The 15,217-nt window shown below is 45.9% G+C and overlaps 1 protein-coding gene across 9 annotated transcripts in view; it reads right to left on the bottom strand.

Annotated features, from left to right (window-relative positions):
- The window catches only part of NUP210L (nucleoporin 210 like), an 87,632-nt gene that overhangs the window by 10,231 nt on the left and 62,184 nt on the right, over positions 1-15,217 (bottom strand). For all 9 annotated transcript variants that reach the window (XR_006608594.1, XR_006608595.1, XM_045086866.1 and 6 more), the window contains 6 exons: positions 12,495-12,653; positions 11,054-11,145; positions 9,179-9,353; positions 7,687-7,862; positions 6,884-7,101; positions 4,419-4,555 (listed from right to left, as the gene is read on the bottom strand). Coding sequence is in view for 7 of the 9 variants with exons in the window: in XM_045086866.1 (XP_044942801.1) it covers positions 4,419-4,555; positions 6,884-7,101; positions 7,687-7,862; positions 9,179-9,353; positions 11,054-11,145; positions 12,495-12,653 (957 nt within the window). In the remaining 2 variants the exon portion in view is untranslated. The remainder of the gene's footprint in view (positions 1-4,418; positions 4,556-6,883; positions 7,102-7,686; positions 7,863-9,178; positions 9,354-11,053; positions 11,146-12,494; positions 12,654-15,217) is intronic.

Genomic DNA, 15,217 nt, shown 5'->3' with positions numbered 1-15,217 from the left:
ATATCTTCAACTTAAATGTATATTATCTTGTCACTGTATCATTATGTCATTATTCATGACATTATTCATTACAGTAAGTGTGTATCGTATTACAGTACACAGTCTTCTCAGTACTACCATGATTTTTTGTTTTTTTTCAAATATTCAGGAACCTTGAAACCAAGTTAGTGACATTAAAGGCTCAGGAAGGGAAGGAGTTTTGTCTTTCTCATCTTTGTGTTTCCAGAGTCTGTCACAGGGCTACACAGAAGCGGCCTCCATGGGTGTCTGTTCGTTAGTAAACTATTAAGTGATGATTTTACACAGTATACCACCTAGGGTCTATCACACCCTTTTTGACTTCTCTGTAGCCTCTGACAGCAAAGGCCAGTTCCTCCCGTGTGACCCTCTCTCTGCTTCCCCAGCACTGAAACCCTTCTCAAACTCCTCAAGTTGCTGCCTCTGTCCCCAGCCCTCTTTTTTTTTTTTTAAGCTTTTATTTATTTATTTTTTAAAGATTTTATTTATTTATTTGACAGAGATCACAGGCAGGCAGAGAGGCAGGCGTAGGGGGGGAGGTAAGCAGGCTCCCTGCTGAGCAGAGAGCTCGATGCGGGGCTTGATGCCAGGACCCTGAGACCATGACCTCAGCTGAAGGCAGAGGCTTTAACCCATTAAGCCACCCAGGTGCCTCTTGTGTATTTTTTTTTTTTTTAAGACTTATCCACCTATCTGAGAGAGGAATATCAGAGTCAGGGGAGGGACAGAAGGGGAGGGAGACAAGTAGACTCTGCACTGAGTACAGACCCCAAGATTATGACCCAAGTCAAAATCAAGAGTCAGATACCTGATTGACTGAGCCAGCCAGATGCCCCTCTTCTGTTTTTTTTTTTTAAGATTTTATTTATTTAGGGCGCCTGGGTGGCTCAGTGGGTTAAGCCTCTGCCTTCGGCTCAGGTCATGATCCCAGGGTCCTGGGATAGAGCCCCGCATCGGGCTCTCTGCTTGGCAGGGAGCCTGCTTCCCCCTCTGCCTCTGCCTGCCTCTCTGCCTACTTGTGATCTCTGTCTGTCAAATAAATAAAATCTTTTAAAAAAAAAAAGATTTTATTTATTTATTTGAGAGAGATTGAGAACACAAGCAGGGAGAGGGGCAGGACGGCAGAAAAAAGCAAACTCCCGCTGGGCAGGGAGCCTGATGTGGGGCTCGATCCCAGGACCCTGAGATCATGACCTGAACTGAAGGCAGACGCGTAACCGACAGCCAGGAGGCATCTGCCACACGCAATTTTTTTTTTTGAAGCTGCACATCAAGAATCAGACACTCCCCGAACTGAGCCAGCCAGGCGTGTCTGGACTCTAGGAGCACTTCCAACTTGTCACTTGTAAAGCACTGGTCAGTTATGTTTTAGTTACTTAAATTGTCTACATGTAATTATTTCTGTCCTCACTAGACTGTGAACTCCTTACAACATGGCACCAGATACCCTGGGAGCAGTTCAATCATCTATAAAATTGGGATAATACTTTGCAGGGTTGTGAAGATTAAAAATGATATTTATACTGATGTAAAATAAAAATTTAAAAAACAGATGCAAAATGCCAACCCCACAGTAGATGTTCAACAAATGATAGCTGTTACATTTGAGTAATGAAAAGAGGAACAAACAGGTCCTCTGGGCACCGAGGAGGGAGACCCAACATGGATTTAAGGGGAAAGAGAAAAGGCTTCATCAAGCCAACCTTCACTTGTTCGACAGTCTCACCTGCTAACGGTTGTTGCTTCAGCAACGCTCCCTACTCCTGCATGGCATTTCCCCTTCTCTACTAAACACTCCTAAATCATTTTTTCTCCCATCTCAAAAAATGACCAACCAAACAAAAATTTGACTCCAGTTCCTCACAGAGCTGTCTTACGCCCCAAACCCACACATCCTCTCAATTCTCCAGACTTCTGCTCCTGTCACTGCACTGAAGCCACTCCGTCAAGTAACCACCCTGTACTGCGAACCCATCTGGCATTTCGGTCTTCAGGCTACCTGGCCTATCGATAACCTTCGACGTGGCTGACTTCGCTCCCTCCTTGAGATACAGGGACCCCTTCACTTCTCAAAAATTTGCATTAAGCCCCATCACTTTTAAGAAAGACATTAGTAAATGGTTTCCCTAAGAAAAATAAATCCAAAGACGATTTTTGCTTTTACAAAAAAAGGTAAAAAGGGAAAGTAGCATTCAGCATGTGGTTTTTTTTTTTTTTTAAGATTTTATTGATTTATTTGACAGACAGAGATCACAAGTAGGTAGAGAGGCAGGCAGAGAGAGAGAGGGGGAAGCAGGTTCCCCGCTGAGCAGAGAGCCCGATGCGGGGCTCGATCCCAGAACCCTGGGACCATGACCTGAGCCGAAGGCAGCGGCTTAACCCACTGAGCCCCCCAGGGGCCCTTCAGCATGTGTTTTGCAGAAAGCATGCACCCCAGGCCCCTTCCCTGGGAACCACATTCAGCAACTAAGCATTCAGCTGTGTAGCTTTTCTTTTTTTTCAGATTCTATTTATTATTTCTTTGAAAGAGAGAGAGCATACAAGCATAAGTTGGGGGGAGGAGAAGAGGGATAGACACAAGCAGACTCCATGAGCACAGAGCCAGATGCAGGGCTCGATCTCAGAACTCTGAGATCATGACCTGAGCTGAAATCCAGAGTTGGACGCTTAACCTCCTGCACCACTGAGCTTCCCCTCAAGTGATGGCAATTCTGTCCTTTTAGTTATTGAGTCAAAAACCTGAAGTCATTTTTTTAAAAACTTGAAGTCAATCATATATCATCTGATTACATCACATCATCAGATTACATATAATCTGCTAAGAAATTCTACTGGCTCTACCTATAAAGTACACTAGAATCTGACCAACTTCCCATGACCTCCTCTGTTACCAGACTGGTACCCCAGAGCACCATCAACCAGTAGCTACAGTGATATCTATCTATATATCTATCTATCTCACACCACCTTGTTTTGGGGCGAAGAGTTGGCACTGCTTTATTTATTTGTTTTATTTATTTATTTATTTATTTATTTTTAAAGATTCTGTTTACTTGAGAGAGAGAGAGAGAGAGAGAGAGCATGACCCAGGGCAGAGGGAAAGAGAAAAGCAGACTCCCTGCTGAGCAAGGAACACAACACAGGGCCTCAATCCCAGGACCCTAAAATCATGACCTGAGCCAAAGGCAGATACCCAGCTGACTGAGCCACCCTGATGCCCCTGGTGTTGTTTTAAAGATTTTTCTGGGACGCCTGAGTGGCTCAGTTATGCGTCTGCCTTCAGCTCAGGTCACAACCCCAGGGTCCTGGGACTGAGTTCCCCATCAGCATCTGCTCAGCAGGAAGTCTGCTTCTCCCTCTCTCTCTCTGCCTGCCTCTCTGACTACTTATGATCTCTGTCAAATAAATAAATAAAATCTTGAAAAAAAAAAGATCCTGTGCAGCTGGACAGTATACATGTGTATGAATATCCTCTAATACATAATCAAAATACTAAAAGAAATTTACTTATTTGAGGGGGAAGGGCCAGAGGGAGAGGGAGAATCTCAACAGACTCCCTACTGAGCACAGAGCCCGGTGTGGGGCTCAATCTCAAACCCTGAGATATGACCTAAGCTGAACTGTCTGAGCCACCCATGCACTCCACCACAGTGATATTTTAAAGTATAAATCACACTAGTCATTCTTCTGAAACTTTTTTGTTTGTTTTTGAGAGAGAGTGTGCAGGGGGAGGAGCAGAGAGAGAGGAGGAAGCAGGCTCCTTGCTGAGCAGGAAGCTCGATGCGGGGCTCAAGCCTAGGATCCTGACATCATGACCCGAGCTGAAGGCAGACGCCTAACCAACTGAGTCACCCAGGCACCCCTTATCTATCTATCTATCTAATCTATTCGGGTTAAGAATCCTAATCACGGGGTGCCTGGGTGGCTCAGTGGTTAAAGCCTCTGCCTTCGGCTCAGGTCATGATCCCAGTATCCTGGGATCGAGTCCCGCATCGGGCTCAGCAGGGAGCCTCCTTCCCCCTCTCTCTCTCTGCCTGCCTCTTGGCCTACTTGTGATCTCTGTCTGTCAAATACATAAATAAAATCTTTAAAAAATATATTATTTATTTCTTTGACAGAGGCACACAGAGGGAGTGGGAGAGGGAGAAGCAGGCTTCCCGCCAAGCAGGGAGCCAGATGTGAGGCTCAATCCCAGGACCCTGTGATCATGACCCAAGCCAAAGGCAGACGCTTAACGACTGAGCTACCCAGGCGCCTCCTAATCACGTTTAGCTTTGTATTCCAAAGTTTTCTGGCTGGCTTTATATCTGACATGTCAGTATATATCTTTTCCTCAGATGTGTATTCTATATGCATATCCCCAAATATGGAAATAATCACCCTGGCCTTGTTAGGGTTACCTCTCGATATGTTTTTACCACTCCTGGGATGTCATGAAAGACTGTTGCTATTCCTGGACTCCTGGCCACTCCCACTCCGGTGCCAGTGTCTGCTTGTAGAATGTTATCAGCAGAAATCATCCAAATCCCAGGTTCACCTAGGAAAGGACAAGAGAAAGCACTTGGTTGCAACCTCTGATCTAAATGGAAGGTCACTCTGCCCTTATGCAGACTCTGTATCAGCACACCTTTCAAGCACACAGGTATCTTTTCCTAGGAGGAACATTCAGCTTTGAAGATAACTTTATTTTCAGGCTCCCCTGAAATACCCACAATTCCCCCATCATACCCACAATATAAAACAAGGATTACCTCAGAATCACAGAAGGAGCTACTTAGTTGGAGGATCTAACTGTTCTTAGGAAATAGGAAAAATTCTTTTACACACAGGAGTAACTCTCTTTCAGCTACTGATAGGTATCAGCAGAAGACCGCAAAAAGGTGACAGCTGGCAAGGAAGGTTTGTTGGCTTTGGCTTCAGTCTCAAAGTGGCAGAGAAATGCTACCTGGAGTTGGCGTTCGATTACTGATCCTGGTATTGGTCCTTTTGCTTCCCATTCAAAGTGGTATAGATTTAGAAAGTCAGAGTATTCCAGAATGAAAGATAGGGCAGTCCTAACAAAATCTAGCAAAAGAGTCTTTCACTGACAAGAGAGTAACAATCATAAGATTGTAACTCCGTCAGCCCTAAAGCAGGGCTAGCTCAATGGCCCTGGGTTCCATGTTCGTGGTGATTGCTTGCAAATCAGCCCTTATAGGATTGGGGGATCTGACCTGAGCCGAGTGGACTCCCTCTCAGTCAAGCCCTGAATATACAGACTCTGGCCTCACATCACATCACTGTACCCACATGGATCCGCAGTTCCCAGAAGAGGTCACAGGGCCATACAACGTGCCCTAGTCCTGCTCGGAGGGAGGATCGGGACGCACACACCCAGGCAGGGCACTTAGCTTTGGAATATGCTCTCAGTAAACCCAGAGAACCGGTACTCATTTATTAACCAAAGACTGATGTTCTTGCGCTCAATAGCACTTTTTAGGGCAGAAATGCTTTGTTGATCGAGAGTATAGTCTAGCCCAGTACAAGGCCAAACCTTACTATGCTGATGATGTATTTAAGAGTTAGGCCTTCAAATGTGTCTCACAAAACAGTGTACTCACAATTGGTTCCTAGAACTAAAGCCTTACTGCATTTTCCTTCACTTCAGCGCATCCTTTACACTCTTCAACTTACCGACTCCCCTCCTTCAGAAGCTGGGAAGGGGCGAGAAGACAAGGTACCCACACCACCTGCGTAATAATACAGTGAGCTATGCGACCAGGAGGTGCATGACCAATATTCCTAGAGAGACCCTCAATATTTTTTTTTGAAGATTTTATTTTTGGGGACACCTGAATGTTCAGTTGATCAAACATTCAATTCTTGATTTTGGCTCAGGTCATAATCTCAAGAGCTGTGGGATCAAGCTCCACCCTTAGGCTCCAGGCTTGTGGGGAATCTGCAATTTGATTCTCTCCCTCTCCATCTGCCCCTCCCCCCACCTCTCTCTCTCTCTCAAATAAACAGATCTTTTTAAAAAAAATATTTCATTTTATTTTTTTTTTAAGATTTTACTTATTTATTTGTCAGAGAGAGCGAGCACAGGCAGACAGAGAGGCAGGCAGAGGCAGAGGGGGAAGCAGGCTCCCCGCTGAGCAAGGAGCCCGATGCGGGACTCAATCCCAGGACGCTGGGATCATGACCTGAGCCGAAGGCAGCTGCTTAACCAACTGAGCCACCCAGGCGTCCCTATTTTATTTTATTTTTTTAATAATCTCTGCGCCCAACATGGGGCTTAAACCAAAGCTCCAAGATCAAGAGTTGCACACTCTACTGACTGAGCCATCCAGGATATCCTAGGCCCTCAGATTTTTTTTTTTTTAAGATTTTTAAAATTTATTTATCAGAGAGAGAGAGGGGGAGAGAGCGAGCACAGGCAGACAGAGAGGCAGGCAGAGGCAGAGGGAGAAGCAGGCTCCCTTGCTGAGCAAGGAGCCTGATGTGGGACTCGATCCCAGGACGCTGGGATCATGACCTGAGCCCAAGGCAGCCACTTAAGCAACTGAGCCCCCCAGGCGTCCCAGGCCCTCAGATTTTAAATCATTTTGAAAGAATTATCTAAGGGATGAGTTGTTTTCTCATCCTGTCAGCTGTGAAGTTAAGAAAGGGAAGGGGCACCTGGGTGGCTCCGTGGGTTAAGCCACTGCCTTCGGCTTGGGTCACAATCTCAGGTCCTGGGATCCAGCCCCGCCTCGGGCTCTCTGCTCAGCGGGGAGTCTGCTTCTCCCTCTCTCTCTGCCTGCCTCTCTACCTGCTTGTGATCTCTGTCTGTCAAATAAATAAATAAAATCTTTAAAAGAAAAAAAGAAAGGGAAGGTATCCAGACCATTGTGGTTGAGGAGGTGTGTCCTGAAGCAGATGACGTCTCCCACAAAGGTGAGCTGGGTGTCTGGCGTGATGGCGTGCTCCACAGCAACCGGGATGTAATCTGCCACACCTGGGTGTCTCCGGTCCCAGATTCCCACAAGCGTCACTCCTGTGTTCACTGCCTGGGCCACATAAGTATAGTTCCTATTCCCTGGCCCAATAAGTAGCAGGTCATCTCTGAAAGGAGATAAGAAAGTAGCAGGTCATCTCTGAAAGATCACTGTTAGGACACAGTTCAGAGCTCATCACAGCATTTTCTATTCAACAGCTCAAAGGTTCAGAAAGAATTCTACGGTGGAGGCCAAGCAATGAGTGGCCAAGGGTCAGGTCTATTATATGCAGAGTACCCAGTAAGCCCTTTTATATTAAGTTAAAAATTTGTTTTCCAGTAAAGCTTTTTTTTTTTTTTTAAGGTAGGTTCCATGCCCAGCATGACTTGAACTCACAGCCTTGAGATCAAGACCTGAGCTGAGATCGAGAGTTGGATGATTAACCGACTGAGCCACCCAGGCGCCCAGTACAGCTTTTTGATAATACTCCTACCAGCTCCCTATGGAGGCTTCCTGTGAACTAGGGCTTGACAGATTGAAAACACCCTGAAATACTTCTTCATTAAACAACCAGCACCATCTGGTGTTTCCCATCCTAATGAAAGAAATAAATATCAGGTTCTGAGTTGAGAACATGAGAATTTACTGGATAACCCTAGCCAATCTGCACAGTTTCTCCCCCAACGTGGGTATCATTCCTTCGACTCCGCACCTGTTCAGAGCCAGATGAAGCTGGGTGTTGTGTGTGTGGAACTTCTCTCCAATGCTGTTATAGAACTGGACAGCGAAGGTGAGAGACATGCCCACAGGAAACGCCGGCAGAGCCCTCCCACGGGCGGCGTACAGCTTGGGTTGGCTGCTCATCCGCAGGTATGCCACTGGTGCCACCTGTGGGAGCAGGGCCACTGGAGAGGAGCTGCGACAGATTCTGAAGTTCACAGGCCGCGGTAAAAACGGGGTTCTTCTTTCATAGGAAACAGCTCCTCATAAGGGATGACTTAAGTCAGAGTTGAATAAGAAATACAATAGTACAGGAAATGGCCCCTTAATTCCCTTAATTATTAAAGCTGAGAGAATGTGGAGAGAAGTTGGAACTTTCTTTTTAAGATTTTATTTATTTACTTGAGAGAGAGAGTGCACACGGACAAGCAGGGGGAGGGGCAGAAGAAGAGACAGAGTATATATATATATTTAAGATTTTATTTATTGGGGCAGCTGAGTGGCTCCGTCATTAAGCATCTGCTTTTGGCTCAGGTCATGATCCCAGAGTCCTGGGATCAAGCCCCACATCGGGCTCCCTGCTTGGCAAGAGGCCTGCTTCTCCCTCTCCCACTCCCCCTGCTTGTGTTCCCTCTCTCACTGTCAAATAAAGAAATAAAATCTTTTTTAAAAAATTATTTATTTATTTGAGAGAGAGAGAGAGAATGAGAGGGAAGCAGGCTCCCCACTGAGCAGGGAGCCGGATGCGGGGCTCGATCCCAGGACCCTGGGATCATGACCTGAGCCAACGGCAGCGGCTTAACTGACTTGAGCCACCCAGGCAACCCATGGAGAGCGAGAATCTCAAGCAGACTCCATCCCCAGCATGGAGCCTGACACAGGGTTCGATCTTACAACACTGAGATCATGACCTGAGCCAAAACCAAGAGTTGGATGCTTAACTCAATGTGCCACCCTATGTTAGACTGAATTTTTAAATTCTAGTAACAAAGCCTAATTTTGGTAGCAATAGTTCTACCTTGCCCCACACCCCTTTGCCAACACTACTCAGAAGTGCACCAATTTGAGGCTGATCCCTTTTATAACAAGGGCTCTAAAGGTCACTTTTAATTTGATGGCTTATGTCCATATCAAGACTGTCTTCTATCTTACAGTTCGTTCTGACTTCCAGGGAAGTTCCTCGTTCTTTAAGAATCAGGAAATCTGCCTCTTCAAGGCCATGGTATTCCTTTTATTTTTTTTTTTCTTTTAAAGATTTTATTTATTTATTTGACAGAGAGAGATCACAAGCAGGCAGAGAGGCAGGCGGAGAGAGGGAGGAAGCAGGCTCCCTGCTGAGCAGAGAGCCTGATGCGGGGCTAGATCCCAGGACCCTGAGATCATGACCTGAGCCGAAGGCGGAGGCTTTAACCCACTGAGCCACCCACTGAGCCACCCAGGCGCCCCTTCCTTTTATTTTTTCTTGAGCAAGTCCCTGAACTCACCTGAACTCCAGTTATGGTTGTCTGGTTGACTCCAAAAGGTTCTACAGACGTGACTTCCAACACAGCAGTACCTGCAATGGAACCAGCTTTCAGGAGCCCTTCACCGTCCTCCTCGATGACAGACGAATTAGGGAAACACTTGAGAACACGGGAAGTCACAAAGGCGGCCCCTTCCCTAGGGAACAAATGGAACAGGTGGCATCTCTTGGGGACTGCGACCAGAAAGAAAGGAGAGTGGCAGGGTTACTGTCAGAAACTACTCCGAGGAAATCACTTGCCATTCTCCATGCCATGTGCTTATTTGTTCCTCAAGTAAGCATCTGCGTTTGGGTTACGCCTGTCTCTCTAAAAACCATATCCGACTACATATTTATCATTAAAAATCATTCAGCTAGAGGCTCCTGGATGGCTCAGTCAGTTAAGCCTCTGCCTTCCGCTCAGGTCATGATCCTAGGGGCCTGGGATCGAGCCCACATGGGGCTCCCTGCTCAGTGGGGAGCCTGCTTCTCCTCCCTCTGCCCTTCCACCCTCACTCGTGCTCTCTCTCCCTGCTCTCTCTCTCAAATAAATAAAATCTTTAAAAAATAATAAAAATAAATTTAAAATTCAGCTAAAAGGACTGAAACAGATATTTAAATAAATAGTTCTGTGTGATTATTCATAGTAGTGTAATATTCACAAAAGCCAAAGGGAAAAACAACCCAAATGTCCAACAACAGATGAATGGATAAACTAAGTATGTTATACCCATACCGCAGACTACGATTTAGTCATTAACAGAAATGAAATGGGGGCGCCTATTGAAATGAATAGGTGGCTCAGGTCATGATCTCAGGGTTCTGGGATCGAACCCCAGTCAGGCTCGATACTTAGCAGGGAGTCTGCTTCTCCCTCTCCCACTGCCCCTCCCCATACTCATGCTTGCTCTTGCTCCCTCTCTGTCTCTCAACTAAATAGGTTAGTGGATCTTCTTTGGTGGTGATGAAAATGTCCTGGAACTGGACAGAGGTGAGGGTTGCGCAATACTGTGATACACTAAACGCCACAAAATCGTCCATTTTAAAATGGTTAATCTGGGGCACCTGGGTGGCTCAGTTGTTAGCCGTCTGCCTCTGGCTCAGGTCATGGTCTTGGGGTCCTGGAATAGAGCCCCATGTTGGGCTCCCTGCTCAGAGAGCCTGTTTCTCTTTCTCCCTCTGCCTGCCTCTCTGCTTAATTGTGCTCTATCTCTCTGTCAAATAAATAAATAAAATCTTTTTAAAAATAAATAAAATGGTTAATTTGGGGGTGCCTGGGTGGCTCAGTTGGTGAAGCATTCGGCTCAGGTCATGATTCCTGGGTCCTGGGATTGAGTCCCACATCGGGCCCGTGGTCAATGGGGAGCCTGCTTCTCCCTCTGCCTCTGCCCCTCCCCTTGCTTGTGCTCCCTCATTCTAAAACCTTTTTTTTTTTTTTTAAAGATTTTACTTATTTATTTACAGGTGCCCCACCTCTCTAAAGTCTTAAAAAAAGATTTTTAGGGGCGCCTGGGTGGCTCAGTGGGTTAAGCCGCTGCCTTTGGCTCAGGTCATGGTCTCAGGGTCCTGGGATCGAGTCCCGCATCGGGCTCTCTGCTCAGCAGGGAGCCTACTTCCTCCTCTCTCTGCCTGCCTCTCCATCTACTTGTGATTTCTCTCTGTCAAATAAATAAATAAAATCTTTAAAAAAACAAAACAATTTTTATGTAACATTTCACTTCAGATTAAAAAATTTAGATTAAAATTAAGATTAAAAAATCTTATTTCTGGATTAGAAAAATCACCTAGAAGGCAAGAGTTCTTTCCATGTTCCTAATGGTAAGGCTGGAACCTGGCCTGCCCTTCCCTAATTCCTCACCTGTTGGTGTGGAGTCTGAGCTGGGAGTTCATGGGCATCCGAATTTGCTCAGGCTGGCACTCCGGAAAGAACAGTTGGAGTTTCTCAAACACCTAAAGTGAGAAAATAATGTCTTCCTCATTTCTGGAAAAGACAAAACTATAACCTTTGCTCACATATCAACTACAAATCAACATCTACATCATTTTAGCTTGGCCTGAGGGCCCACAACACTCTTTGTCAAGTGAGCCCGACACTTAAAACATGCCTCGGTGTTCTAGAACACAAATCTAATATTAGCCCCACTCCTGATGAAGCCACACTGACTACCACATCCTCTGTATCACTTAGATATTAGGTATAAAATAATTTTGAGGGGCGCCTGGGTGGCTCAGTGGGTTAAGCCTCTGCCTTGGGCTCAGGTCATGATCCTAGGGTCCTGGGATCGAGTCCCCATGTCAGACTCTCTGCTCAGCGGGAAGCCTGTTTCCTCCTCTCTCTCTCTGCCTGCCTCTCTGTCTACTTGTGATCTCTGTCAAAAAAAATAAATAAAATCTTAAAAAAATAAAATAAAATAATTTTGAAAATTTTTTTTCTTTTTTAAAGATTTTATTTATTTATTTGACAGACAAAGGTCACAAGTAGGCAGAGAGGCAGGCAGAGAGAGAGGGGGAAGTGGGCTCCCCGCTGAACAGAGAGCCCGATGCAGGGCTCGATCCCAGGACCCTGGGACCACGACCGGAGCCCAAGGCAGAGGCCCAACTCACTGAGCCACCCAGGTGCCCCATAATTTTGAAATTTCTAACTTTAGCTCTTGTTACCTGAAAAGAGATTTGAGAACAAAAACCTACAATAATAAATTAGGAAGGAACATTATTCAGGTTTTCTACTTCCTAGTAAAATGCGCTTTCCTCTACCCCTCACTGAATCAGAGAAACAAAACCAAAATAAAGGAGAAGAATAGAAAAAGGAAAAAAAAATCAGTCCTAAACTCAGAGGCAGAGAAACTTATTCGCCCTCCAAAGATGATCATTTTTCTTTTGAACACTAAAAACAATAGGGCCAGTTAGCTTTCAGTCTGAGAAACCCGTGGAAACCAACCATCCATGCTCTTCACACTCCTGGAAGTTAGGGTTAGATCCCCTAAGTGGATGGTATCACAATATTTGTGTTAGGCAGAGCAGCTCGGAAATGAGTCCCTCTTTAGTTAATTCTGCTTTGGTATCCTGTGTTTGTTGTGTGGGTAGGTGAGGGGAGTGCATATTCTTACAGTTTCTAATATCAGTACTTATAGAGATGCAACTAGGAAGAATGACGAAGCTCTAGAAACTCTGAGCTTGTTCTAGGGCTCCCTCGAGCACTTTCTCTACCTCTATCCAGACCAAGCTCCACATGGATGATAAGAGAATATAACTTTCTTCTCCTTGATATGTAAAAACAAAATTTAGGTTTGGGACCTTACCAGAATCTGAACTTCATCAGACAATTCTAATAAATTCCCCTCAAGCTGCCCAGAGGAACTGTTCATACAGCGGACAGTGACTTTGATACTGGTCCGACCAGCTGCTTTTGTGTGGACAACCATGGCAAAGTTATTTTCTACCGGGAGCTGTAGGAAAACCTGGAAAACAGTCAGGAATGGATTAAGAAATATTCATTAATAATCACTGTGCTCAGGGCACCTGGGTGGCTCAGTGGGTTAAAGCCTCTGCCTTCCACTCAGGTCATGATCCTGGGGTCCTGGCTTCGAGCCCCATGTCAGGCTCTCTGCTTGGCAGGGAGCCTGTTTCTTCCTCTCTCTCTGCCTGCCTCTCTGCCTACTTGTGATCTGTCTGTCAAATAAATAAATAAAAACCCTTAAAAAAAATGGCACCAATAGACATGTGGTTGCTACAAAGCTTCCGTTTGTAAAAACTTGCAGGATCTGTGGAGCACGGCGACGCGAAGCCGTCAAACATGTGCACCTTGTGTTCCTGACATGTTATTGCTCATGGAACACAGTCAAATGCTCACAAATACAATATTAAAGGGAACATTTTTTTGAGAACTCATTCTAGCAAAGTATATTAAAAATTACATAGAATTATCTGAGTTCTCCAGTTGAACGCTTCATATGATTTATAGGTTTCTAGAGTTCAGAGAACAAGGGGGCAGGGAGATAACCAGTGAGACTGTGGAGTTTAGAAAGTGAGGGCAGTCTCAAACTTGACGAAATAACGTGAATCTACTGTCGATGTCCCCGAGATGACGTAACAAAGAGACATTCACACCTCCGAATGCCTGGGTACTAGAATCTACTGTCGATGTCCCCGAGATGACGTAACAAAGAGACATTCACACCTCCGAATGCCTGGGTACTAGAATCTACTGTCGATGTCCCCGAGATGACGTAACAAAGAGACATTCATACCTCCGAATGCCTGGGTACTAGAATCTACTGTCGATGTCCCCGAGATGGCGTAACAAAGAGACATTCACACCTCCGAATGCCTGGGTACTAGAATCTACTGTCGATGTCCCCGAGATGGCGTAACAAAGAGACATTCACACCTCCGAATGCCTGGGTACTAGAATCTACTGTCGATGTCCCCGAGATGGCGTAACAAAGAGACATTCACACCTCCGAATGCCTGGGTACTAGAATCTACTGTCGATGTCCCCGAGATGGCGTAACAAAGAGACATTCACACCCCGAGATCCGAATGCCTGGGTACTAGAATCTACTGTCGATGTCCCCGAGATGGCGTAACAAAGAGACATTCACACCTCCGAATGCCTGGGTACTAGAATCTACTGTCGATGTCCCCGAGATGGCGTAACAAAATGAGGGTACATTCACACCTCCCGAATGCCTGGGTACTAGAATCTACTGTCGATGTAACAAAGAGACATTCACCCCTCCGAGATGGCGTAACAAAGAGACATTCACACCTCCGAATGCCTGGGTACTAGAATCTACTGTCGATGTCCCCGAGATGGCGTAACAAAGAGACATTCATACCTCCGAATGCCTGGGTACTAGAATCTACTGTCGATGTCCCCGAGATGGCGTAACAAAGAGACATTCATACCTCCGAATGCCTGGGTACTAGAATCTACTGTCGATGTCCCCGAGATGGCGTAACAAAGAGACATTCACACCATTCATACCCGAATGCCTGGGTACTAGAATCTACTGTCGATGTCCCCGAGATGGCGTAACAAAGAGACATTCATACCTCCGAATGCCTGGGTACTAGAATCTACTGTCGATGTCCCCGAGATGGCGTAACAAAGAGACATTCACACCTCCGAATGCCTGGGTACTAGAATCTACTGTCGATGTCCCCGAGATGGCGTAACAAAGAGACATTCACACCTCCGAATGCCTGGGTACTAGAATCTACTGTCGATGTCCCCGAGATGGCGTAACAAAGAGACATTCATACCTCCGAATGCCTGGGTACTAGAATCTACTGTCGATGTCCCCGAGATGGCGTAACAAAGAGACATTCATACCTCCGAATGCCTGGGTACTAGAATCTACTGTCGATGTCCCCGAGATGGCGTAACAAAGAGACATTCACACCTCCGAATGCCTGGGTACTAGAATCTACTGTCGATGTCCCCGAGATGGCGTAACAAAGAGACATTCATACCTCCGAATGCCTGGGTACTAGAATCTACTGTCGATGTCCCCCCCGAGATGACGTAACAAAGAGACATTCATACCTCCGAATGCCTGGGTACTAGAATCTACTGTCGATGTCCCCGAGATGACGTAACAAAGAGACATTCATACCTCCGAATGCCTGGGTACTAATGCCTGGGTACTAGAATCTACTGTCGATGTCCCCGAGATGACGTAACAAAGAGACATTCATACCTCCGAATGCCTGGGTACTAGAATCTACTGTCGATGTCCCCGAGATGACGTAACAAAGAGACATTCATACCTCCGAATGCCTGGGTACTAGAATCTACTGTCGATGTCCCCGAGATGGCGTAACAAAGAGACATTCATACCTCCGAATGCCTGGGTACTAGAATCTACTGTCGATGTCCCCGAGATGGCGTAACAAAGAGACATTCATACCTCCGAATGCCTGGGTACTAGAATCTACTGTCGATGTCCCCGAGATGACGTAACAAAGAGACATTCATACCTCCGAATGCCTGGGTACTAGAATCTACTGTCGATGTCCC

Source organism: Mustela putorius, unplaced genomic scaffold, assembly GCF_011764305.1.
Source record: "Mustela putorius furo isolate JIRA1106 unplaced genomic scaffold, ASM1176430v1.1 tig00000997_pilon_pilon_pilon, whole genome shotgun sequence".
Taxonomy (NCBI): domain Eukaryota; kingdom Metazoa; phylum Chordata; class Mammalia; order Carnivora; family Mustelidae; genus Mustela; species Mustela putorius.
The sequence above is the reverse complement of the archived record's forward strand: the minus strand, read 5'-3'. Positions and strand labels throughout refer to the sequence as shown.